We start from the raw sequence: 26,059 nt of genomic DNA, 5'->3' as shown, positions 1-26,059 counted from the left end.
CGGATAATTTCAAAATATTCCTCACTATATATAAAGAAAGAAGGAAGGAAGATATATGCAAATTATTTATGAATGTATATCGCAACAAATATATATACCTATATATATATATATATATATATATATATTTACTCCGAAGTTTTACTATTCGTATCGCGAAGAACGGACGAAATTTTGCAATAGGCGCGTAACCGCGTACTCGTAATTAGTTTGACTTTCACCTGGGGAGGACCAGAGCTGCATTATACATATACATTCATAAAAGTGGTGCGTATGTATATATACCTATGTATAAAAATATATCCAACCAGATTGACAAGTATCCAAATATGGCAAGTTTAGCGATTCTGGATACAAGAAATTTGGATGAGGTTCATATTACATTTTTTTTTTTTTTTTTTTTAAAGATCGAATTCGAAATCAAGGCTGCCCGACTTTATTCACATATTATGGTGAAATCAGACATGATTATAGGTACATCAAAGTACTAAGTCCACTTTATTATATTCTCTTTCTCTCTCTCTCTCTGTGTGTGTGTTACTTTGATAAACATCTGCGGAAAAAGTTAGGAATGTAGATTCTTTTTATATACTTGAACTCGTATATGAAAAACATAGAGGATTCTGTATAATGAAAACGAAGATGAAGAGATAGATATATTTTAATTAAAGAGGAAATCTTTCAAGAGGAGTAAATTTTTTTTTTTTTTTTTATTTTTTTATTTCAAGTCTTACATGAATCCTTGTTGAGTTTAGATATACATATTATCATGGATTAAGAAACTCGATGTGTTATTTATATACATGCATTTTAATCCACGTTGGATATATTTTATATTGTCCCTTTATAACATCATATTGCTTCATTTTAGTTTAGTCATGGGCAGTAAATTCTAATTACTATATATATATATGTTGTTAATTAAGTAATGGTTTCAGTAGTATATGATAATTTAATTTTCTTCTTCCATGTTCCAGATATTTATTTTTTTTTTTAAATAAATAACTGGAAGTTTATCCCTTTAAATAATAATGTAATATATAATAATAAAAATAACATGAATTAAACATAAAAATACTTTTAGCTTTGAGACAAATTTTTTTTTCTCCAGATATTTGTAAAAGTTATAATAATTATTGTTATTACAATTATAATTATTATAATATAATATAATATAATATAATATAATATAATATAATATAATATAATATAATAATAATAATAATAATAAAAATATTAATAATAAAAAAATGAAAGTTATATTATTGTTATTACAATTATAATTATTATTATAGTTATGATAATAATATTATAATCAATAATTTTTACTAATATTTATTCGCAGTTTCAAATAATAGTATAGTTGTGAATAATGGTATACTGAAATTTTTTGAAATTCAAATTTCGAAAAAAATGCAAGATATCTGAAATTTCGTCACAAGAATGTTTTTTTTTTTTTTTTTTTTTTTTTTAATATAAAAAAGAATTTGGAGGGAAATTTGAAGTTTATATAGTGGGAGGAGAAACAAGTTTTTACCATATAGTAGACATGTCTGTCTGATGTAAAAATATATATAAAAAAAAAAAAAAAAAACTAAAGAAAGGATTATTTTCTTAATCAAGTTTCATAAGAATCCAGACTGATTTTGAAATGTATCATATACAAGAATATACGATATTTCGCATATAATTTTTTTACATAACTAAATTTTTTACATAATTCAAAAAAATTAATTCTCTGTTTTAAATTCCCATATATCGATAGATTACATATTTTCGAATATTTGCTTTTTTTTCATATTTTGTAATAAATTTTTAATGAAAAAAATTTTTTTTATCAAAAAAGAAACTTTTTTTTTGTAAAAATATAATAATTGTCAATATTTGATCATTTAAATTTGTAATTCTATATAAAAACACAATTTAAACAATAAAATTGTCTAACTTTTTTAAAAAAATTGTTTTTAGTATCGATTGTGTGGTATCGGAATAAAAAAAAATACTTGTAACTATAATATTAAGAGTTACTTTGTGTTTTTAAAAATTATATTTAACAGTAATAGATCCATAGTCTATATATGACCAAAACTGACAATTATATATTTTTAAGTAGAAATTATATTTCTTTCTAAAAAAATAAAAAAATTTAATTCCGATATTGCTTGAGAATAGTTTTTTTTTCTCTTAAAAAAAAAAAAAAAAAAGATTGCTGCAACGCGATACTTATATTTTTAAAGTTACTTACACATTTTAATTCTAATGAAACAAATTTTAAGTGCATTTAAAAAAAATGACTTCAACATGATCGTAAACATGTTTTTCTATAGTCTATGGGAATATTTTAATATTACATAATACTCAAAAGGAAATTTATCCTTCACTTTTTGTCTATATTGTAATTTTATTTGCATTTTAATTTTGTTTTTCAATATTTTGTATAATTGCGGTCATTTTTTTTTTTTTCATAGGAAAATTGATTAGAAATAAATAAAAGTGAAATGTTTCTTTTTTTTTTTAGAAAATTATAATAATCACTCAGTTTCCTCTATATCAAAATTTTATTGTCATTAATTTCATATAATATTTGTTACAAGAATATTTTATACGTAATTGCAAATTTTACGGTTGCACACGGTAAATTTCTCCTCTTTTCTTGTAACAATTAATAATTTATTGCTAATATTGACTATTTCTTAATATAATAAGAAGAAGAAAAAAATTTCTATGTAATTTTCTGTCTTTGACGAATGTATATGTGCGTGTGGTTATTTAGTCCTTTCACGACGAGATATATCTGTTTGGAATAAAATCGAATCAGAATAAGACAATCTTGACAAGAGAGAGAGAGAGAAAGAGAGATAAAAAAAATTTTCCTTTCGCTGGAATTACATGTTCTTCTTCCTATATGATGGCAGTGAAAAAAAATTTATTTGATCCGAGAGCGAATACGCGTTTCTCCACGCGAATTGATAAATTTATTATACTTGTTTTATTGGATGAGTGCCTTCTTTTACGTTTTCATAATCGTTATAACAAGTGACGTAATTGGAAAAATCTCAACCCTCTTTTTTATAATTTTTTTTCTCAATATTTTTCTTTATTTCAAAAAAAAAATTTTTTTTTTTATTTTAAAAAATATCATTAATTACAACTATACCATTTATTTGAATTGAAATAATTTCTCAATTTTTTAAATATTTAATTATTTAAATATTTAAAAAATTTAAAAATAAATTAAATAAATTTAAAATTAAATTTTTTTTAAATATTTAAAAAATTGATTTTAAATCTTTCGATTTTGAAATACATAGCGAAATTTTTTTTTTTTTGCCTATTTCATCAATATATCTTAAAAACTTTCAAAAGTCCATTAAAATGTTAATTTCCGTCGAATTGCCGTTTTAGATTGATTCAAGAAATTCCCGTTGACTTAAAGGAATTTCATTGATTCAAGAAAATCAGTTAATTACTTTAAATGACTGTTTATAATTACTCATTAGAACATAATAATTTACCTTCGATTAACTGATTGGTTTCAAAAGTAATAATTAACAGAAATAAAAAATTTGGGGGGCAAAAAAATCAACTATTAAAAATATATTTTTACTAAAGAAAATTTTTATTTGCAACAAAAAATTTTTGATATAAAGTTATTATTATTAGAGCATATTTAAATTTTTTTCAAATTTCAAATTAATATAAAAAGGCTAAAAAAATATATTTGTCTCAAAGCTAAATAAAAAATATAAAATCAAATAAATATTTGAAGATGGGTAGCTAATAATAATAATAATAATAATAATATATGAAAAATATAATTAATAATTATAAAATAAATTATGAAAAAAAAAAAATTTGATTAACTAAAACTAAGGGAATTTTATGGAATGATTTAATAAATAAATAATAATAAATATGACATTGATTAGTGAGGACTTATCATGTTTTATGACTGGAAAATCATGAAGATAATTTATTGATCTAATTATGTAATAAATAATACACGAGGAACTAAATTCTAATAATTGATGGTTATATGTATATTTAAATGTTACAATAATCTTGTATAAGATATGCGATCATCATCTCTATATGATGACTAGTTTATATCACTATTTATTATAAAAAAAAAAAAAAAAAAAAAATACTTCCTCCTTCACTGAATATCAGATTACTCTCTCGTGTAACTTCCTTCATCAGTGCGTCTCTCACAGATTGGTTTCACTGACGCTCTTTATAGATCAATTTCATTTTCACTGAAACGCTTCGCACATAAATGTCTGATTCACCGGAATAGTTTAAGTGAAACTTTTCATACATATATATATATATATAAATACTAACACATTTATTAAACTTTGGAAAATTTCTGGTTTCCTCATTCCTTTTTTAATTTGCATTAACTTGCAATTGAGATTTTATAATTGCCACATTTATATATATATATATATATATATTTTTTTTTTAATAAACATTTTACAAAATTGCAAAATTTTGTTACAAAACGATCTTTTAGAGAAAATTAATTTTTTTTTCAAATATATGAGATAGAAAGCAGAATTCAAACAATGGTTATTAAATTATAAAGATAAGGATTTTGAAAGGAACTTAATATATTATTTTCAAATTTAAATAAAAATAAAAATCAAATAAATTAAAATTATAATATAATTTATCAATTAAAAATATGAAATAAAAATATTAATTAAAAAATAACTACCAATAATTTAAATTTACCCTTTTTTTTCAAAGACAAATTTTTCTTTTTTTTTTTTGTTTTTTAAATTTCGATACTCTTTTTTTATGCAGAAATTAATTTTTATTGTTTTTTTTTTTTCGTACATAATCTTATGTAAGAAAATGAGTTATTTACTTTCAATTTTAATGGTATCCGTTATGCGCAGCTCATCAAAAAAAAAAAATGTTTAAGAGCAATGGAGAATAAAGCAACAAATATAGAATAAAAAAAAAAATCTTTAATGACAGCATGGAAGTTATTATATGTAGTGATGATGCTTTCGCTCTCATGAATTATATATATATATACATATTAAGGGACTTTGTTTCAAACTGAGATTTTAATATCAAAGTCAGGAAATTAATCTTGGCAGTGAATGTTTATGAGACCAATGAAATCGAGCAATTATAAAATATCATCACAAAATTATTATGAATGTGAAAAATCAAGATTTCGAGTTTCACTTTCAAATTTCAATTGTTTTTTTTTATTTTAATGGCATATAATAATAATAATAATAATTTTTGTAAAAAATAATTTATTTACAAAATTTTAGAAACTAAGAAACTTAATTAACATATTATTCACATTATAAAAAAAAAAAATATTTTGGTTTTTTCAAACCAATGTACAAATTTTATAATTTACTTGGCTTAATACGAACAGTTTGAACGGGAAGTGGTGATAAATGCCCATCAATATTTTCATGATTGTGAACAATTATTTTTTTAATTTCAAGATCATAAAATTCCAAACGATTCTTAATTGTCGAATCATTTCGTAATTCATTAATTGTCATTGTTGATTTGTCGAGAATATTTTTTTCTATAAAACTCACATGCTTTGGATACAATGAATCTCCGGGTAAAAGAAATACTGTACCGTCCAATAATTTTACCTTGACCTTTAGAAAAAAAAAGAAAAATTGATTATTCATTTTTTTTCTAATTTTATTAATTAAAAAAAATGTTTTATTTAATTATTTATGGTAATTATCTTACCGGAAAGTTTAAGTGTACGCCCATTTTGCTACGATCGACAGCAAATTCTAATAAATTATCTAATGATTCAAATTTTGCTAATCTCGCTAATTCATATTGTTGTGGTGGCATTAAAAGAACACTCGATGTTGAATTAATAAGATTCTTTGGATTTGCCCACTAAAAAGAAAATTTATTACTTCATTATAAAGTTTCTTTAGAAATGAAGATTTATTAAATTCTTAACATTATAATGAAGCCTATATTCTAAAAATTATTATAAATAATTGAAAATAAAAAAAAAATAATAATTTACTATTAAATCCTCCATTTCTGTTTCTTCATATTTAGCATCAGGAATTTCTGGTAGACAAGCCAAATAAAAAACAGTATCAAAACGCTTTCCACCAACGTTGGTTGGTGTTAACCAATTGCTCCATTCATGTAGAGACCATAAATCAGGATAACATTGAAGACCCTCACATAATTTATAAAATTCTGTGGGATCATTGTGCACTTTATTTTGCCATTCTTCAAGTTCTCTGTTTGTAACTGAACCCCAAAAAAAAAAAGAAAATCAAAATTTAGTTGGTTTCGAAAATGGACTTTAATTGAAAAAATTAATTTAATGGATAAATTATTGAGGGACGCATGATTATGTTCTAAAAATCATTAGTCATAATTTACATTTTATCGAATTTTATTTGTCCTAATTAGTTTTGAGCCGAATTTTAATTTGTTCGAAATAGCATTTGGCATAATTTTCATCAATCCGATTTTCTATATAGCAGAATTTTTATATAACGAAAAATTCAACTCACAGAATTTTTATTTCGGCGCGATTTTTAAAATCAACCAATCAAAAATTATTCATAAAATTTGTGATTGATTGATTTTAAAAATCGCGCTGAAATCTTTCTGTCGATTTGTTTGTTCGGTCATTTGAAAATTCGGACAAATGAAAATTCTATCAATTAGAAATTCTATTAAATGATTTGTCGGTTAAGTAAAAATTCTGTAATATGAAAAATCGATTATATGGAAATTATATCAAATAATAATTCGAACAAATGAAAATTCTATTCAATGAAATTCTACTCAATAAAAATTCTTTAAAATGCCGATTATGTTAAATGAAAATTCGAGAAAATAAAAATTCTGACAAATAAAAATTCAAAGAAATAAAAATTCTGTGAGTTGAATTTTCCGTTATATAAAAATTCTGCCATATAGATAATCGGATTGATGAAAATTATGCCAAATGCTATTTCGAACAAATTAAAATTCGGCTCAAAACTAATTAGGAAAAATAAAATTCGATAAAATGTAAATTATGACTAATGATTTTTAGAACATAATCATGCGTCCCATTATTGAATAAGAAATAATTAAAAAAAAAAATAAACGAGCAAATAATTAGAAAAAAAAGAGGAAAAATTTGTGAAATAAATAATAGAAGAAATAAAAGTTGAATTAAATAATCAAAGTATATATATAATAAAGAAGAAATTATATAGAACCTGTTAAATTTTCGGCCCAATCTTTTAAAAATCCAACTTTTGTCGAGCGTTTACAAAGTAAAATTCCACATTCCTCGAATGTTTCTCGAATTGCAGTTATACGTAGAGAAATTTCACGTGGAAGTTCATTAGAAATTTTTTTAAAAATAGGTGGCCTGACATTTGTATTTGGTATCAATGATTTAAAATTATTCTGATCAAATCCAAATGCAGCGAAAAGTTTATTCCACTTTAAATCAGCGTCAGCTGATTCAGTTGTACCACCAGGAAATACATAAGCACCGGGCATAAAACTTGAATTTTGATGTCTCTTCAGCGCCAATAATTGATAGTCATACGTAAACTGTAAATTAAATAATCCATTTTTTTTTACTTTTTTTTCTTAATTATACAAAAGATTATTAATTTTTAATATATTATTTAAAATTATTATTTTTTATTATTTAAAATTATTATTTTAGAAATTTTTATTGTTTTTTTTTTTTTTTTTTTTTTTTTTGGGTAAAATTTTGAACACTTACAACTGACGATGAAGTTTCTTTGGGTTTGACACGATGACGAGCTGCTAAAAGAAGACTAGCAGCATCTTTCCAAACTTTCATTTTGAAAATTAATTATTATATAGAAAATAATAGAACAGAAAAATAATTGTCTTAATAACAAATTAAATAATTCAATATCATTATAACCTTTTTGAAAACTGATGACATGTGAAAAAAATGACTGTGCAGAAAAATATGACGTTCGTTTGTTTATCAATTATTTTTTTTTTTATAATTCTTCTAATGCCACGTCACAAAAATATGAATTGTTATAAATTAACACGCAGAGAAATATTTTATTCGAATTTGAATTAAATAAAAATATTTCCCTGAGAGCTAAATATTTATTTAGCATAAATAAAATTTTTATTTGATACACATTTTGATTTATGAACCAAATAAAATTTATTTTAAATATAAATAATTTTTTTTTATAAATTTAAATAAAATTATTTAGCTTGATTAATTAATTTTTTTTTTCATAAACAATATCTGCAAAAAATTGAAATTTCTTCTCTTAATTATAGAATTTAAAAATTAAATCTATTTTCTCTTGTCAGAGGTTATGTTCACTTACAATTATATATAATGAAGTTGATTTTCATTAAAAACTCGAGAAATTTATTATATTTTTAATGAAAATTTTCCTATATTTAATATTTGTATCACATACATTTTTCAAAAAAATTCGCGAATTTGAAAATAATAAATTTAAAAAAATGTTTATATTATTTAAATTAAAGTTCGTCTAATGCAAATAAGAATTAACAAATTTTTTTCTATACTTGAACTATACTTATTATACCCTATAATCAGGTAACTTGCATAGGCGATAAAATAAAAAAATATATTAAATAAATTAAATCACACGTGATTGAATCATGTTCAGTCGATAGCGGCACATTTTCTACTGAAAATTTATTTTGTTGAGTCATGATTAAATATCATGACTAAAAAAGAAGCGAGTATAATAATTAAAAATAAAATTTTCTAAACAAAATCTATAAGGGAATAAAATGGAAAACATATTTTTTTTAAAAGATAGAATTTTATTTTTCTATAATAATAATAAATAATAAATAATTTTTATAAATAAAATGATTTAATAATGTATCATTTTATTTATAAAAAAAAAAATTATTCTAAATTATTTAAGAATATGCCTCTTATTTAAGAATAAATAAATAATGTAATTATCTACTCTAATTTTTTTTTTTTTTTTTTATACATAATTTGTACTATGAATCTGGTAACGTCAGGAAGGTTTGATTTTTTCATCTGATGTTCCCGTTGCAGCCATAAGCAATTCATAAAGTTGATATACTTGTTCATCTCTTAATTTTTCAATGTCTTCATTATTTAAATTTTTTCCTAATGGTTCCGCCGTTTTTGGACCTTGTAATCCAAGTTGTTTTGCCAAAGAAATGGCATAATTCTGAAAAAATTTTTTTAACTTTCTTTATACGAATATAAAGTTTTAAAAATTAAAATATTGTAATAATAATGATAATCAAAATTATTATTATTATTATTGTTATTATTATTATTATTGTTATTATATTAAAAATATATTATTATTTTTATTTTTAACTACTAAATATTTTTATTTAATTATGATTAAATACAAAATTTTTATTGCAATATATTTCACTGGCATCAGAAACTATTGATATTTAATTATAATTATATTTATTTATAACCGGTAAAAATAAAATGTAAACTAATATGAGACATAACCTCTGTTAGGGTATAAAATATTTTAAATTATATATTATTGTATTTAAAAAAAAAATCTCTTACAGCCCATTCGTTAAGAAAGACATTCGCTTCAGTTGAATTGCATTTTTTATGTCGTTTAAATTCATCTCGTAAATAATTATTCCCTAATGATTGTATTTCCAATGGTAATCCTCGATGTAGCCTCAAAATTGTTTTATATATTCTTCTCACTCGTTGTAAATGTGTTATGGAGCTCATAATTTTTATTCTACACACTTACACAAAGTGTAATAATTTTTTAAAATATAAATTTTAGAAAATTTTCCATTTTTTTAAAATAATTTTTTCATTTCAAAAAAAAATTTCGTTTATAGAAAAAATAGAAAATATATTCTTGAAGTTAGTTTTATCAAAAAAAGTTTCTCAGTGTGGCATCTAGAATATTTCCATGGAACTTGATTAATAAACGCTGTCGGTAAAAGTATTTGAATTTACAGCGGGAATTGATAGAAAATTAAAATATAAAGAAAAAACTTTATTTAAAAAATTTGAATTTATTTTTGCACTTAAATATTTTATATATAGCTAATCTCTATTTATAATAATTCTATAGTTAAAAATTATATAATAATTTATGTTAAAGAATTTTGTTGTATATTTTTTTTTTCAAAATAATCTTGAATAAATGGAAATTATTGACTAGCAGCGTGTTATAGAATTTTTTTTTTTTTTTTTTATTATATTTTAGTAGTTTGTAAATTGTCAAAACCACTGTCATTGTCAATTGAATCCGCGTGTGTTAGATCGAGACTTCTTTGTACCATATTTCGTCGACATGCAATTTCAGCTAATTGTATAAGGTTTCTTGCTGTTGTTTCACCAGTTTTTTGTACCATTTTTGCAAAATATCCATTTGGATGATCAGTCAATAATTCATGAGGGCAACCAAATTCCTTAAAGGAGAAAATCATTTTATAATTTATTATCTCAAAAAATTAAAATTATTTTCCTAATTAATAAATATTCTTACCACCATGTGTCCTTTCTCCATGACAACAATTCGATCACTGTCAATAACAGTATTCAATCGATGTGCCACTGTTAATACAGTGCAATTAGTGAATTTTGTTCGAATAGTTTTTTGAATGAGACTATCCGTACTAGAAAAAAAAAAAAAAAAAAAAAAAAAAAATGAAATTAATTATTAATTCTGGAATAATTAATTAATTTTCTAAATAATCGAAAACTTACTATGAATCAATATTGGCAGTTGCCTCATCAAGCAAAAGTATTTTATTATTTCGTAATATTGCCCTAGCTAGGCAAATTAATTGTCTCTCTCCAACACTAAAATTACTGCCACCAACAGATACTTGCATGTCCAATGAAAGATCACTTAATTCCACTTCTCTTAATGCATCATAAAGAAGATCATCGGCATACAAGCCAAATGGATCTAAATTACGACGTAGACTTTCCGAAAATAAAACAGGTTCCTGAGGAATTATTGATATTCGTGAACGTAATTCTTGTAAACCAACTAATTTTGTATCAACTCCATCAATTATTAATTCTCCCTCTAAACCCTCATTATAAAGACGAAATAAAACTGATATCAATGATGATTTACCAGCTCCTGTTCTTCCAACAATACCAACTCTCCATCCTGATTCAATCACTAAATTTAGGTTCTAAAAGAAAAGACAAAAAAAAAAAAAATCCTCAATGATTTTATAAAGAATCTTTGTTTTTGATTAAATAGGAAACATACGTTTAGAACAACTGGACCATTTGTTTTGTATTTTAAATTAATATTTTTGAGAATAATTCGCCCCTTTGTTGGCCATGTTGGTTGTATTGATGTCGATGATTCCAATGGCTTTTCTTGTGGAAGATCAGTGTATTGTATAATTCTTTCAACTGACGTCATGTACGATATTGTTTCAGCAAGACGTCTTACACCGTATTGTAACATACCGGATAAAATTAATGATTGCGATATTGCTAATCCAACATTGGCACCACTACTTTCATCTGATGGAAGAAAAAAATTTTCCTTACTAATATTAAATATTTTTACTAAATTAAATCAATAACTTACGTATCAAAATTAACGAGAATGTAACGCAAGCAATAAAAACGCAAACAATCAAATCGAGATAATAGCCAAGACAATTGATTGTTGCCACAATAAGTGACCAAGAACTTGTATGAGTATCTTGAAGTGAATCAAATTCACGTCTTAGGCGAACTTCCATTTCGGGTCCACAACTTCTTATTGTTGTTAATCCATTTAAACTCGATGTAATATATGAAAATACTGGACTTTTACCTATATTAAATATATAATTCAATTATAGAAAATAATTTTTAAAAAATCAGGAAAAGAAACAGGCGAGAAAGCGCCTACATCTAGGGTTTCGTGGCTTATTAAATTCATATCAAAAGTTATTTGTATATAATAAATTATGCCATAGTAATTATTGCCATAGTAACTATTGCCATAGTAAGTAACTATTGCCATAGTAAGTAACTGTTACCATAGTAACTGTTGCCATAGTAACTGTTGCCATAGTATCTAACTGTTACTATGGCAACCGTACGAGTGTATGACGGACGGACGGACAGACGACAAAGTGAAACTATAAGGCTTTCGGCCTTGGGTCACGAAACCCTAAAAATTATTATTTTTATTACTTACTGATACCCTCGAGTCTTCTAAGTACTCTCGCACTTTTTAAATAGTAATTTTTCATTTGATTATAAAGTAACATCATTATTACAATTGGAATTATCATCCAATAATTGACAATTGTTACCATAACAAAAATACCCAACATGACGAAAAATATTTGCAATCCTTCAACAAGTGCATTTGGTAATAATTCATCCATTGTACCAACATCTTTGGTAAATCTATTTAAAATTCGCCCTAAAATTTTGATGAATCAATTTTCATTTTTTTTTGTTCAGTATTAATTAAATAATATTATCACTGAGAAAAATATGCTATATTGAATCAACAGCATTTTTGCCAAAGGTATAAAAATTATTGATATTATATTATAAATAAAATATTTTATAGATTCTATTTGAATTTTTATATCTTTTGGCAGAAATGCTATTGTTTAAATATAGCATATATTTTTCTCAGTGTAAATAAATAGAAAAAAAAATAACCTGATGAATTTGTATCGAAAAAATTCATGCTTGCGTGTAAAAGATTTGCAAACATGGAATTATGTAAATTTCTCCCAGCAATGGTGCATGTACCAATAAATGTTGTTGCACGTAAAAAATTAATAATCATACACAACGCTAAAAGTACACCATAAATATAAATACTATTTGTTGTACTTAATAGGCCATTTTTATCATATTGTAAAAATGAAAAGATATGATTTTCATTTTTAATTGCCGCTGTTCTATTATTTTCAATATCATTTCTCAATGCCTCCAATTGATTCCAATAACTGACCCAATAATCAGAACCACTTGTAACAGCTTGCGAGAGTATCAAAAGAAATACAAGTAATGGTATTGTGCAACAATTTCCCGCATACGATAAATAACGATAAAATATTTTTAAACCCATTGAACCCTTTTGCATTTCCTCCTCTTCCTCTTTATCAACAGTTACAATATTAATTTGATCTTGAGAAGTTGTATTCAATTCCTTTAAGAAAAAAAAAAATAAATAAATAACATTGTATGTTTCAGAAATTTTGGTATTCAAAATTCTTTACCGAATTTGATGTATTTGATTTTCTCGATGTTTGACTGTATGTTCGTCTTCTGATGCTTGTGGATTTTTTAATTTTTCTTTTAGATGAAATTTCATCTGGTTCATCTTGTTCAGTGTCAGCTAATTCATCATCCGTTTGACTTTCCAAAACTTTCATAAATTCCGAGTCTAATGAACGTATGTCATTGTAACAACCTTGATATTTGATGGTACCCTAAAAAAAAAACGAATTTCCATTCTGTATTTAGCAACGCAATAATTAGTTTTCTAAATACTTACTCGTTCGATAATAGCAACAATATCGGCACGTGATAGAAAATGTATTTGATGTGTTGCGAGAATACGTGTTTTTCCCTTGAGATAATCTAAAATACATTTTTCAAATAAATCCTGTCCAACGTGTGTATCAACGGCACTTAAAGGATCGTCCAAAAGATAAAGATCGGCTTCTCTATAAATTGCCCTTGCCAAATTAACACGTGCTTTTTGACCACCGGAAAGTGTTGCACCACGATCACCAACATGTGTCATGTCACCGTATGCAAATTGTTTAAAATCAGGCCTCAATGCACAAACTTTTGTTACCTCATCGTAACGAATTTTATCATAGGTATTACCAAATAAAATATTCTCCCTTATTGTACCGGTAAATATCCATGGCACTTGACTTGCGTAAGAAATTTTTATATTTGGATTATCAATATAAAAACCGCGAAATATTTCATTTTCTGTATCGCCATTTTTATAATTTTGTCGAAGTGAAACACTTCCTGCACCAAGGGGTAATTCTTTCATAAGAAGATGTAATATTGCCGATTTTCCCGAACCAACTGGACCAACAAGTGCACAAAGTTGTCCCTGTGGTACTTTTAATGAAACATTACAAAGTGTCGGTGGTAATTGACCCACTATCCAATTGGCACACGCTCTATTTAATTCAACTTTAACAGGATTATTTTCAATAATTTCATGTGAAATTTTTTTACCATTCTCATTATTTTTACCATAATAGAAAATATCATTATTATGAAATTCAATTTTATTATTTTTATCATAATTATTTTTCCAATCAATACTATTTGTAATTGGACTTATTTCTTCAAGTAGAAGAAAATTTTCTAAACGTTTTATTGATACTAACATTTCGGATAAAAATTGTAAACCATTTGGTATGTAAATTGACATGGCTCTTTGTAAAATATTACAATAAACAGCCATAGTGAAACTTATTTCAGAATTAAGTATATTGCCCGTTAAAACAAATACTGTCAATGTGACAAATAATATTGCTCTTTCAGTGAAAACAATACCACTTAAATATGTTGCACGTACAATTGCCATATACATTAAATTCAATACTTCCTTGGCACGAAGAAGTGAGACCATTTTTTCAAATGATTTTTCCCATGCGTACATTTTTACCACCTATTAATTAATAAAAAGAAAAAAATTATTTAATTTAGACAATTTTTGATATTAAAAAAAAATTGAAATCGAGAAATCAATTAATATATCGAACTATCGATAAAAATATCGAATTTATATAAATAATGATAGATATATCGATAGTATCAATTCTATCGAAATTTCGATTACTGTATAGACATCGAATAATATATCGAAAACTATCGATATAAAAATCGAGTTATCCGAGTTTGAATCGAAGTATCGAAAGATATATCGAAATATTTTATTGGTTTCAATATATTTCGATAAATCGATTATCGTTTATCAATAGGAGAAACTTACTTGAATGCCCTGAACTAATTCGTTCATACGTTGAACTCTTTTGTCGGTTAATGGGGCTATTTTTGTTCTTAATTTATTGCCAATATAGGAAAGACTAACTTGAACTGGTGCAGAGAGAACAATAACAGTTGCAAGTGCTGCAAGAGTCGAATATCCTACGTATTGCCACATAATAAAGGCAACAATTACCACCTATAAATTAAAATTCAATTAATTAAATTTGGTTCATGAAATTAATTATATGTAATTAATATAATTAATAATAATAAAGTACAAGGCATTTATTTGTCTGTTCAAGCTTCTGTGCGAATATTAAGAGCTTTCAAATTTTTTCCATAGTCATTCTAGATATATATTCATTCGAAGATGAAGGCTTTGGGGTCAAAATTAACTATTAGGTAGTTAAAAACTGTTAAAAATGCAACAAACGGTAAAAATTGTCTAAGAAAAATTAAAATTTTTGAGAATTTTCTCATGATAGGGCTTGACTTAAGGCTAATAATAGGTGTCTTCCTCTACTCGTATCAGGGTGTCAATTTTTTTCTACACTTTTAGGTATATTTTGTGCAAGAATTTGCAATGAAATAGTCTGCCTAAGAAAAATTGAATTTTTTTAAAAATTATTTTTTACGACAAACGCTTTAAAGGTCATAAAAATGGTCTTCCTCTACTCGGATTTGGCTGTCGATTTTTTTCTACACTTTTCGGTGTATTTTGTGCAAGAATATGCAATAAAATCGTCTGCCTAAGAAAAAATGGAATTTTTTTGGGAACATTTTTATGCTTTTGGATGCGTTTTTGGTCATAAAAATGGTCTTCCTCTACTCGGATTTGGCTGTCGATTTTTTTCTACACTTTTCGGTGTATTTTGTGCAAGAATATGCAATAAAATCGTCTGCCTAAGAAAAAATGGAATTTTTTTGGGAACATTTTTATGCTTTTGGATGCGTTTTTGGTCATAAAAATGGTCTTCCTCTACTCGGATTTGGCTGTCGATTTTTTTCTACACTTTTCGGTGTATTTTGTGCAAGAATATGCAATAAAATCGTCTGCCTAAGAAAAATTGAATTTTTTTGGGAACATTTTTATGCTTTTGGATGCGTTTTTGGTCATAAAAATGGTCTTCCTCTACTCGGATTTGGCTGTCGATTTTTTTCTACACTTTTCGGTGTATTTTGTGCAAGAATATGCAATAAAATCGTCTGCCTAAGAAAAATTGAATTTTTTTGGGAACATTTTTATGCTTTTGGATGCGTTTTTGGTCATAAAAATGGTCTTCCTCTACTCGGATTTGGCTGTCGATTTTTTTCTACACTTTTCGGTGTATTTTGTGCAAGAATATGCAATAAAATTGTCTGCCTAAGAAAAATTGAATTTTTTTGGGAACATTTTTATGCTTTTGGATGCGTTTTTGGTCATAAAAATGGTCTTCCTCTACTCGGATTTGGCTGTCGATTTTTTTCTACACTTTTCGGTGTATTTTGTGCAAGAATATGCAATAAAATCGTCTGCCTAAGAAAAATTGAATTTTTTTGGGAACATTTTTATGCTTTTGGATGCGTTTTTGGTCATAAAAATGGTCTTCCTCTACTCGGATTTGGCTGTCGATTTTTTTCTACACTTTTCGGTGTATTTTGTGCAAGAATATGCAATAAAATCGTCTGCCTAAGAAAAATTGAATTTTTTTGGGAACATTTTTATGCTTTTGGATGCGTTTTTGGTCATAAAAATGGTCTTCCTCTACTCGGATTTGGCTGTCGATTTTTTTCTACACTTTTCGGTGTATTTTGTGCAAGAATATGCAATAAAATCGTCTGCCTAAGAAAAATTGAATTTTTTTGGGAACATTTTTATGCTTTTGGATGCGTTTTTGGTCATAAAAATGGTCTTCCTCTACTCGGATTTGGCTGTCGATTTTTTTCTACACTTTTCGGTGTATTTTGTGCAAGAATATGCAATAAAATCGTCTGCCTAAGAAAAATTGAATTTTTTTGGGAACATTTTTATGCTTTTGGATGCGTTTTTGGTCATAAAAATGGTCTTCCTCTACTCGGATTTGGCTGTCGATTTTTTTCTACACTTTTCGGTGTATTTTGTGCAAGAATATGCAATAAAATCGTCTGCCTAAGAAAAATTGAATTTTTTTGGGAACATTTTTATGCTTTTGGATGCGTTTTTGGTCATAAAAATGGTCTTCCTCTACTCGGATTTGGCTGTCGATTTTTTTCTACACTTTTCGGTGTATTTTGTGCAAGAATATGCAATAAAATCGTCTGCCTAAGAAAAATTGAATTTTTTTGGGAACATTTTTATGCTTTTGGATGCGTTTTTGGTCATAAAAATAGTCTTCCTCTACTCGGATTTGGCTGTCGATTTTTTTCTACACTTTTCGGTGTATTTTGTGCAAGAATATGCAATAAAATCGTCTGCCTAAGAAAAATTGAATTTTTTTGGGAACATTTTTATGCTTTTGGATGCGTTTTTGGTCATAAAAATGGTCTTCCTCTACTCGGATTTGGCTGTCGATTTTTTTCTACACTTTTCGGTGTATTTTGTGCAAGAATATGCAATAAAATCGTCTGCCTAAGAAAAATTGAATTTTTTTGGGAACATTTTTATGCTTTTGGATGCGTTTTTGGTCATAAAAATGGTCTTCCTCTACTCGGATTTGGCTGTCGATTTTTTTCTACACTTTTCGGTGTATTTTGTGCAAGAATATGCAATAAAATCGTCTGCCTAAGAAAAATTGAATTTTTTTGGGAACATTTTTATGCTTTTGGATGCGTTTTTGGTCATAAAAATGGTCTTCCTCTACTCGGATTTGGCTGTCGATTTTTTTCTACACTTTTCGGTGTATTTTGTGCAAGAATATGCAATAAAATCGTCTGCCTAAGAAAAATTGAATTTTTTTGGGAACATTTTTATGCTTTTGGATGCGTTTTTGGTCATAAAAATGGTCTTCCTCTACTCGGATTTGGCTGTCGATTTTTTTCTACACTTTTCGGTGTATTTTGTGCAAGAATATGCAATAAAATCGTTTGCCTAAGAAAAATTGAATTTTTTTGGGAACATTTTTATGCTTTTGGATGCGTTTTTGGTCATAAAAATGGTCTTCCTCTACTCAGATTTGGCTGTCGATTTAATATTAAATATTAATATTAATTTTAATAATTTCAAAATTAAAAATAACTAGGTTTTAGAAATATTTGGAAAAATTTAAATCAAAGTATAATTTATGTTGAAATCTGTTTTTTCTTTATAAAATTTGTATAATTTTAAATGAAGTTATTGAAGTTATTTCTTTCTTTTTTCTGTCACAATTGTTTATTTATATTGTTAATTGTTTCAAGGAAAAAGGAAAATATCCTTTGTTTTAGAAAAATGTGATAAATTTATATATAAATTATACATACTTGAAAAGGCATTATCCAAATATTATGAAGGTACATTAGTGTCAAATCAAAACGACCAACATCATTACTAAGAAGATTTACTATTTGTCCAGCTGCTGTTTTATCAAGAGCAGATTTACTAAGTCTTAAAAGCTGTAATGCAATTTTTGAAATTAATTTAAATTTTAAGAAATAATTAAATTTTACAAAAAAATTGTTTATAATTTATTTCTCTCTAAATTTGTTTAATAATATTAACAAAATTTAGAGTGAAATAATAATTTGCTATCAAAATATAACGATAGTAAGAAAATGTAAATATAGGGTCAAAGATAATTTAATTGAAAAAATGTTAAATAGATAAAAGATATTTTTTTTTAGAATAATGAAAATCATTTCCGCTTATGATTAAGAAAATCGAGAATTTTAAATCTTTCACTTTAATTTTTAAAATAAATAAAAATTTAACAAAAATTATTAACTATTATGAATTTTGTATTCTCTTTACATATTTTGTTATCTTATTATTATTGTTGTTATTTTCTCTATTTCGTTGGAAAATAGATAATTATCGAAGCTCTCATGTATTAATCGTGTATGAACATTCGCGAGGGTCATTAACAGTTATCAGCAAAGTTCGACACAAGGTCTATGAATAATAATTTGGTTAAAAAAGGCAAATTTCAATGTTAAACTAGGAGACACGAGTAGTTAACAATTCTTTTTAATTCATTATTCAATACATTTTTTTCTAAGTTTTTCTTAAAAATTATTTACGAAATATTAAAATAACAATACTCGCGTTGCGAAGAATAATGCCCTACAATATTTTGGCATTTTTTTTTTTTTTTGAAAAATATTTTTTTTAAATTCCAAAATTTGCAATATATTTGTGAATTATTTTAATATTGGGGTAATATTGAATTAAATTTTTTGAAAAAATATAATTCCCTCAAGTTTTGGGGTATAATATTAACTTACCTTTCTATAAACTAAAGCAGAACATGCTACTCTAACTCTCATGCCCATATGCTGAGAAAATTGATTAGTATGATGCAAAAAAGCAGCATTGAGATAAATAAAAATCACTAATCCAGCAGCGTAACTTAATGCTTCCTCTTTTGTTTCCGTTCCACCTGTTTCACCATCTTTAAAATATCCTATCACCCATTTTTGAAGAACTGGCAAAAATGTTTGCAAAATAAGAATAAAAATCAGTAGGAAAAATGCGTGCACCATTAAACCCCATTTGAAACATCGAATTAATGCCCATGTTAAATTTGGCATTTTTCGTTTTTTCTTCACTTTTTTCCCATCATTCTCTTTTAATTCGTATTCTATTAATTTCATTTTTTCCAATTCTTTATCCCATTCTCTAGTAAAATAGAAAAAAATTTTGTTAATATTTGATATTTAAATAAATAATTTAATTAAATAATTTATAAATTATTATTAAATAATATTGAATAATTTATTATAAATAATTTATAAATAATTTATAAATAATTTATAAATAATTTATAAAAAATGTGTTAAAATTATACTTAATTTACTATTTACATTAAGTAATTATTTATTAATTACTATATTTTTGTTCACCTTTCTAACTTATTCCCTACATAATGAGATTTATCTCTTTCCAATGGTTCAAATAAATCGGTCATCTGCAAATCTCTCTTTACTCCGTGCCATAATAATTTTCTTAACCACCTGTGAAATAATCATTTTCCCAAAAAAAAATTAAATTTTCAAATTTAAGATCTTTTTTATGTTTTAATTTATTTTTCATTTATTAACTACAAATATATTACTCTCACAATTAAAGTACTATTTAATTTAAACAAATAAATAAATTTATTTAATTCTTAGAGGGAAATTTTTTTTTCCCATTTTATATGAAAAGTAAATTTTGTTTTTTTAAATAATTAAAAAAGAAATGCTACAAGGAAAATTGTAAAATGCTTTTTCATTTGTTTAGAAATTATCGAATGATTTGACATTTGTTAGAAAATCAATTAAAGATAGTAAAAGCAACTTAAGTGTAAAGATAAAAAATTTTCTTTATCTATTCAAACTATACTTATCTATATATATCATATTTATAATGAGAATATTAACATTAGATTAAATTATATAATACCAAATGTATTAAAGGCACTATTTTTTTTTTTTTTGTAGAAAAAAAGTAAAACTTTCTTTAAATAATAATTAGGACATAAAGAATTTTAATTACTTTAAATAATAATTTAATGAATAAAAAAAAATATTCATTAAATTTTTATCATCAATTTTTTTTTAATTTTTCAAGAATTTATCGAAGACAAAGTATAAAAATAAAGAAAAATTAATTTAAAATATAATAAAGTAAAACTGCTTATCAGTGACAAAATAAATAATATTCGTCAAATAAATAGAACTTAAAAAAAAACAGTTTAAAATTTAAAGAAAAATTAAGGTTTAAATGTAAATAAAATTGAAAACAAACGTAAAATAAGAAAAATTAAAGTTTAAATGTAAATAAAATTGAAAACAAACGTAAAATAAGAAAAATTAAAGTTTAAATGTAAATAAAATTTAAAAATAAATAAATACGTAAAACGAGGAAAAATTAAATGATTAATATTTCAAAAAAATAATTAGAATTCACTGACAAATGATTCCAAACATTACATACCAAAAATTAAGTTTACTGATGATATTTGCATTTTTAAGTGGACTTTGTTTTAGTTTAATTTCGGTGTTATCCATTTTTTATAAAAAATTTCACTGTATAAATATGAAAACTGAAGTTAATTACTTCTAATCCAATAAAAAGAAGCTAAATCTCACTTTAAAATTTTATTTTTTAAATAAAAATATATATTTTTTTTAATCAAGTTAATTAATTAAACAATAAATAAAATTACAAATTGTTGTTATAACTATTTATAATGTTTGTATCAATTATTGAAAAAAAAAACAAAAAAAAAAAAAAGTTAATTGTCACTTGAAAATGAGACACATTTTCGTTTAAACGTTCAAAGTAGAACTGAATCGTTAAAAACATAAGCACTTTCTTATAACTAAAAAGTGACGTGTCAAACGTCTTAAGTATAGAAACTGATATGGAATATAAATATAATAATAATAAAAAAATAGCTAATTCAAATACATTTTCATGAAATGGAATAAATTTTGTGCTGATGTCATTTTATAAACGTGAATGACTTTTAATAAGTGAAATTTCATTTTGACACTTTGCGCATTAAAAAAAAAAATAATGTTTCAAATTTTTATGTTAAAAATTGAAAAATCTCAAATAGTGGATAATTTATTTTTAATTAAAAATTATTATTTATAATTAATTATTATACTTATTATTTATAATTAATTATTATGATTATTAATTTTTTATTTATGAAAAATATATTAATTTCATATATTTTAGAAAAATATAATTCTTAAAATGAATTTGACAAATTTTAAAAAAATTTCTAATACACTTGAGCCTTGTTAATCCAGTAATCCAGTCAAAAATACAATATCTGTTTTTGTTTTCATTGAAAAAAAATTTTTTTTTTCAAATATTTTAATATCATCATTTACGTGGTACTTATAATTATTATCTTTTCATTGAATTGTTTTTGTTTCAAGATTTTGCAAAATGATAACAAAAATTATTAAAATTTTTTTTTATTAAATTGTGTTTAATATTTATATTATTTCTTCTTTTAGTAATATCAATATTAAATATGAAATAACAATAAATTAAAATAAAAAAAAAAATAAAATTAAAATAGAAAATATATTTTTAAATATACGGAAAAATCCCTATTTTCCTCTATAATGTAATAGAATATATATCTATATAGGACATTGTATTTACACGAAGAATAATAATGAAAATTCCTAGTTATTATTTCCCGCCACAATAATTGCGCATGACTTCTTTATAAACCGCCTTAAAATTAAGGTGGGATTTTCATTGCGCAGTATTTGAATTTGTTCAAATGGTTACATTTAATTTTTCTTGTTTATTAATTCTATAAATAATTATTTTATATTTATTAATTAGAAAAAATGATTATTTTAATTATTTTATTAAATTATTAAAAATTTATTTAATTCAAAATTAATTCTATTCTCCTCAAGAATAATTTTAAGGGATCATTAAAATTTTATATGGCAACGTAGCAAAATTTACATTCTTTGTATTATGGCAACACTGTTAACATTGAGTCACTCCATTCTCTGGGTTTGCTTTCCACTTTTGTCTGTAAATGACCCTGTAAGTGACCAGGCAATAACCTTTCTAGTGGTGCTAATTCCTGTCAAAACCTGTTGATTTTTTGCTAAAAAATTAAAAAAAAAAAAAAAAACTTACAATTTTCATCAAAATCCATATTCTTTGTAAGTGTTTTTCATAAAATTCTTATAATTAATTTATTAACAAGTACAATGAACTCTTAGTTACTGTATATACAATAACAATTACCTATATACACTTGTCAAATGCAACATGTGTTTTACAGTAAAAATTATTATTTATATTAATTTTTTTCATTTTTTTTTATAATCTTATATTTTTACTTTCATTTTTTTGTTGAATTTTTACCATTTATTTAAATTTTTGAAGAAAAAAAAGGATATTTCACTTTTATTAACAATTTCTAATTGTTTATTTTTGTTATATTTAAAACAATTTTTTCAATTGGGATGAATTTAATGAAAAAAATTAGTATTTTGTAAAATATTACAAATGTGAAAATTAAAGATAAAAAACTAATTAATAATTACTAATTAGTAATTAATAATAATTAATAATTAGTAATTAGTTAATTAAAAAAAAATTCTTTTGTTTATTTTTTTTTTATATATTTGTAAAATAATTGTGACCGTGGGTAAAATTCACCTACGCAACATCTGCGTTGTTCTAATTTTTGGAGTTTTAAGCTCCCTTTTTGACATAGTTTTCACTAAAGAGTAACGCAGATTATGGACAATCCCTAATATTGGCTGATGCAATATTTAGCATTTTATTAAAAAAAATTTATTGATTAGAAAATAGTTTTTCTAATTTTAAAAAAAAAATGTTTTTTTTTCTCTATTTTGGAGCAAATTTTGTCTTTTTCAGATTTTTCATCAGAACAACAATAATAATTTACAACAATGAACGAGAATGATCGTAAAAGAATAGATTTATCCTACGAGAAAATCGCAGGTGAAGTAGATATGAATATATTATGGGCAAAATTGTTAGAGAACAGAATTTTTAATTTTGATGACTGCAACATCGCTGCCTGGAAAGTAGGTTTTTTTTTTTTTGTTTTTAATGAAATAATATTTTTTTTTTTCAAATATTTTTTTGGATAAAATAATATTATTAAATAATTAATATTTTTATTAGGTAATAATATTATTTTGATATTAATTAATAAATAAAATAATAATAATAATAATAATAATATAAAATATTATACAAAAAATATTTTTCTTTTTTTTTAGGAGAATTTAAATAATTATGACACAAAAAAGCAAATAATTAATTGCATTAAAACAAGAGGACCGTATGCATTTAAAAATTTTGTAACTAGTTTGGAACAATGTGGTTATGACGATTTGGCGAAAAATTTAAGCCAATTGAATATCGATTCCATTATTCAATCACAAAAAAGAATGAGTTCCGAGGACAATGCAACATCGTCAACTAACTCTTCTGATGATGAAGATTTTAAAGAGAAGTTAGTATTTTTGTAAAAAAAAAAAAAAAATTATTTTTTTTCAATAAACTAAATTAAATAAGCAATTTAATTTATTATAAAAAAATAATAATTTTTTAAAAAATTAATAATTTATTTTCAGTGATTCTTCAATTAGCTTCATATATGAGAATGAACCACTAAAAATTGTGGTGAAAAAATCAAAATCATTTTTAGATGTACCAATAACAGGAAAAAAGGATTTGGAAAAATATATAATGCGAAGTAAACCCCGTGGATTGGTTTTGATTGTTTGCATCACGAAATATCTCTTTTTAGATTCACGAGAAAGTGCCAATCATGACAGAGTTAATTTAAGGAAGCTATTTGAAGAAATGGGTTTTGATGTCACTGTTACTCCGGAATATTTGGAAAGAAATGTATGATTAAAAATTTATTTTTAATTTCTTAATTTTTTTTTTTTTTTTTTTTTTGTTTGAAAACAAAATTAATTGTTATTAATTTTTATTTAAAGGAATTGAGAGAGATCATTCAAGAATTTGCGAAGAAAAAAGAATTTCTTAAAGTTGATTCATGCTTTGTAATATTTTCCTGCCATGGAAAAGAGGCGGGAAAACGTTGGGATGCTGAAATTCAAACAAGCGAATGTACCATAAATGAATTACCATCAAATGAAAAGATTTATTGTTCAGAAATTATTGAACATTTTAGTTCGAAAAATTGTCCATTTTTAAAAGGAAAACCAAAAGTTTTTATTTTTCAAATGTGCAGGTAAAATTTTTTTATTTTCAATTTGTTTTTTTTTTAATTTATCGATTAATTTAAAAAAAAATTCTATTGGCATTTTTTTTTTTTTTTTTAACAGAGGAAATAGACATCAGGCTTCGGTTCCAAGATTTTCCACAGATGGTACACCAAATGTACCACCTGTTTATGAAAATGAAGAACAAGATAGTCTTAATGTTGAGGATACATTGCACAGAAATTATGAAGATACATTAATTGTTCATTCTACTGTTCCTGGTCATTATTCATATAGAGACACAATTACCGGTGCTTGGTTCATTCAAATTCTTTGCAAGGTATTCATGAGGGAGGCTTATCATAAACATTTAAAGGATCTCATAGACAGAGTGAGTCATAATAGTAATTATTTTTTGAAAAACGTAATTTCACATAAATTTATCTCTTTTTTAAAAAAAAAAATTGGTTTCATTTTTTTTAAAATTTTTAAAATAAAATAGAAAAAAAATAAATTAATAATTTTTAAATAGATAATAATAAACGTTTTTTTCTTTAAATTATAACTAATTTTTTTTTTTTCGCTTTTAATAAATAGGTTGACCAAGAAGTAAAACTTTTGAGAACTGAAGGTAAAATGTGTCAAACTGTTACCACGGCCAGTATGGGATTCAACAAGTACTGTTACTTAAATCCTGGATACTTTAATGATGCTCAATAATTAAATTGAATTTCTCTTATTTACCAAAGAGAAAATTATTTTTTTTAACGCTGGAAAATTTTTTTTTTTTTAATTAAGGGCAACATTTATCTGAGGAGACTTTAAAAAATTTTCAGATACCTCATTTGAATCAAATATTTACAATAGGTAAAAATAAATTTAAAAATCAACTAATCAAATTCAAATTATAAATAAAATAGCATTTAATAATTAAATTAAAAATCAAACAAAAGTAAATCAAAATTGAAATATTAATAATTTATTGAAAAATTTAATTTACTCTCCTGATGGTGATTAAAATAATAACAATATTGAAAAATATTAAATAAATAAAATGCCCTTAATTTTGAAGGTCTTATACAATGTACTTATGAAATTTTCTTTTATATAAAGTAAATAATTATATTTTATTTTTAATCACTAAAAATTCAAAACAAAACGTTAATTCAAATTTCATTTAATCTTTTAAACTATTGTTCTATTTAAATTTATTTAATTCTATTTATTGTTCTA

The 26,059-nt window shown here is 24.1% G+C and overlaps 4 protein-coding genes across 11 annotated transcripts; 1 reads left to right on the top strand and 3 right to left on the bottom strand.

The window, feature by feature from the left end:
- Positions 1 to 5,259: 5,259 nt before the first annotated feature.
- On the bottom strand, positions 5,260 to 8,698 carry LOC127283285 (acyl-coenzyme A diphosphatase NUDT19). 8 transcript variants are annotated; one of them, XM_051308032.1, is made up of 7 exons: positions 8,586 to 8,690; positions 7,928 to 8,020; positions 7,760 to 7,833; positions 7,239 to 7,581; positions 6,035 to 6,270; positions 5,740 to 5,898; positions 5,260 to 5,642 (listed from the first exon to the last, which is right to left on the bottom strand). In XM_051308032.1, the coding sequence occupies exons 4-7, from the start codon at positions 7,525 to 7,527 to the stop codon at positions 5,376 to 5,378; spliced, it is 951 nt and encodes a 316-aa protein (XP_051163989.1). In that variant the 5' UTR covers positions 7,528 to 7,581; positions 7,760 to 7,833; positions 7,928 to 8,020; positions 8,586 to 8,690; the 3' UTR covers positions 5,260 to 5,375. The 8 variants fall into 8 exon arrangements, with proteins under 8 accessions (XP_051163989.1, XP_051163982.1, XP_051163987.1 ...); XM_051308025.1 differs by lacking the exon at positions 7,928 to 8,020 and having other exon boundaries at positions 8,358 to 8,698; XM_051308030.1 differs by lacking the exon at positions 7,928 to 8,020 and having other exon boundaries at positions 8,566 to 8,697.
- A 110-nt stretch (positions 8,699 to 8,808) lies between these two features.
- LOC127283286 (succinate dehydrogenase assembly factor 3, mitochondrial) lies at positions 8,809 to 9,908 on the bottom strand. The gene is made up of 2 exons (XM_051308034.1): positions 9,581 to 9,908; positions 8,809 to 9,215 (listed from the first exon to the last, which is right to left on the bottom strand). The coding sequence occupies exons 1-2, from the start codon at positions 9,755 to 9,757 to the stop codon at positions 9,036 to 9,038; spliced, it is 357 nt and encodes a 118-aa protein (XP_051163991.1). The 5' UTR covers positions 9,758 to 9,908; the 3' UTR covers positions 8,809 to 9,035.
- A 125-nt stretch (positions 9,909 to 10,033) lies between these two features.
- On the bottom strand, positions 10,034 to 21,352 carry LOC127283284 (ATP-binding cassette sub-family C member 4-like). Its single transcript, XM_051308024.1, has 14 exons — positions 21,060 to 21,352; positions 19,985 to 20,095; positions 19,367 to 19,760; positions 18,407 to 18,538; positions 14,994 to 15,185; positions 13,524 to 14,669; positions 13,246 to 13,458; positions 12,680 to 13,175; positions 12,201 to 12,431; positions 11,601 to 11,831; positions 11,271 to 11,533; positions 10,751 to 11,190; positions 10,530 to 10,659; positions 10,034 to 10,452 (listed from the first exon to the last, which is right to left on the bottom strand). Exons 1-14 carry the CDS (start codon positions 21,131 to 21,133, stop codon positions 10,237 to 10,239), a joined length of 4,269 nt encoding a protein of 1,422 aa, XP_051163981.1. The 5' UTR covers positions 21,134 to 21,352; the 3' UTR covers positions 10,034 to 10,236.
- Positions 21,353 to 22,619: 1,267 nt separating this feature from the next.
- LOC127283280 (caspase-6) lies at positions 22,620 to 25,565 on the top strand. The gene is made up of 7 exons (XM_051308018.1): positions 22,620 to 22,774; positions 23,499 to 23,671; positions 23,870 to 24,105; positions 24,227 to 24,503; positions 24,599 to 24,855; positions 24,950 to 25,217; positions 25,424 to 25,565. Exons 2-7 carry the CDS (start codon positions 23,534 to 23,536, stop codon positions 25,544 to 25,546), a joined length of 1,299 nt encoding a protein of 432 aa, XP_051163975.1. The 5' UTR covers positions 22,620 to 22,774; positions 23,499 to 23,533; the 3' UTR covers positions 25,547 to 25,565.
- Positions 25,566 to 26,059: the final 494 nt, after the last annotated feature.

The sequence above is a fragment of the Leptopilina boulardi genome, unplaced genomic scaffold, assembly GCF_019393585.1.
Source record: "Leptopilina boulardi isolate dan_hultmark-lab unplaced genomic scaffold, ZJU_Lbou_2.1 LbouV2_31, whole genome shotgun sequence".
Classification (NCBI taxonomy): Eukaryota; Metazoa; Arthropoda; class Insecta; order Hymenoptera; family Figitidae; genus Leptopilina; species Leptopilina boulardi.
The sequence above is the reverse complement of the archived record's forward strand: the minus strand, read 5'-3'. Positions and strand labels throughout refer to the sequence as shown.

Excerpts from the sequence above, each read along its gene's own strand:
- LOC127283285 (XM_051308025.1), bottom strand. The coding sequence starts at position 8,385 with ATGAAAATCAACTTCATTATATATAATT. Across the intron at positions 7,582-7,759 it reads AAGAAACTTCATCGTCAGTT|TTTACGTATGACTATCAATT; the intron begins GTAAGTGTTCAA and ends TTTAATTTACAG. Across the intron at positions 5,643-5,739 it reads GCGTACACTTAAACTTTCCG|GTCAAGGTAAAATTATTGGA; the intron begins GTAAGATAATTA and ends TTTTTTCTAAAG.
- LOC127283286 (XM_051308034.1), bottom strand. The coding sequence starts at position 9,757 with ATGAGCTCCATAACACATTTACAACGAGTGAGAAGAATATATAAAACA. Across the intron at positions 9,216-9,580 it reads TCTTTCTTAACGAATGGGCT|AATTATGCCATTTCTTTGGC; the intron begins GTAAGAGATTTT and ends AAATTTTTTCAG.
- LOC127283284 (XM_051308024.1), bottom strand. The coding sequence starts at position 21,133 with ATGGATAACACCGAAATTAAACTAAAACAAAGTCCACTTAAAAATGCA. Across the intron at positions 11,832-12,200 it reads TAGAAGACTCGAGGGTATCA|GTAAAAGTCCAGTATTTTCA; the intron begins GTAAGTAATAAA and ends TATTTAATATAG. Across the intron at positions 10,660-10,750 it reads ACTGCCAATATTGATTCATA|TACGGATAGTCTCATTCAAA; the intron begins GTAAGTTTTCGA and ends TTTTTTTTCTAG.
- LOC127283280 (XM_051308018.1), top strand. The coding sequence starts at position 23,534 with ATGAACGAGAATGATCGTAAAAGAATAGATTTATCCTACGAGAAAATC. Across the intron at positions 24,106-24,226 it reads GATGAAGATTTTAAAGAGAA|TGATTCTTCAATTAGCTTCA; the intron begins GTTAGTATTTTT and ends ATTTATTTTCAG. Across the intron at positions 24,504-24,598 it reads CGGAATATTTGGAAAGAAAT|GAATTGAGAGAGATCATTCA; the intron begins GTATGATTAAAA and ends TTTTATTTAAAG.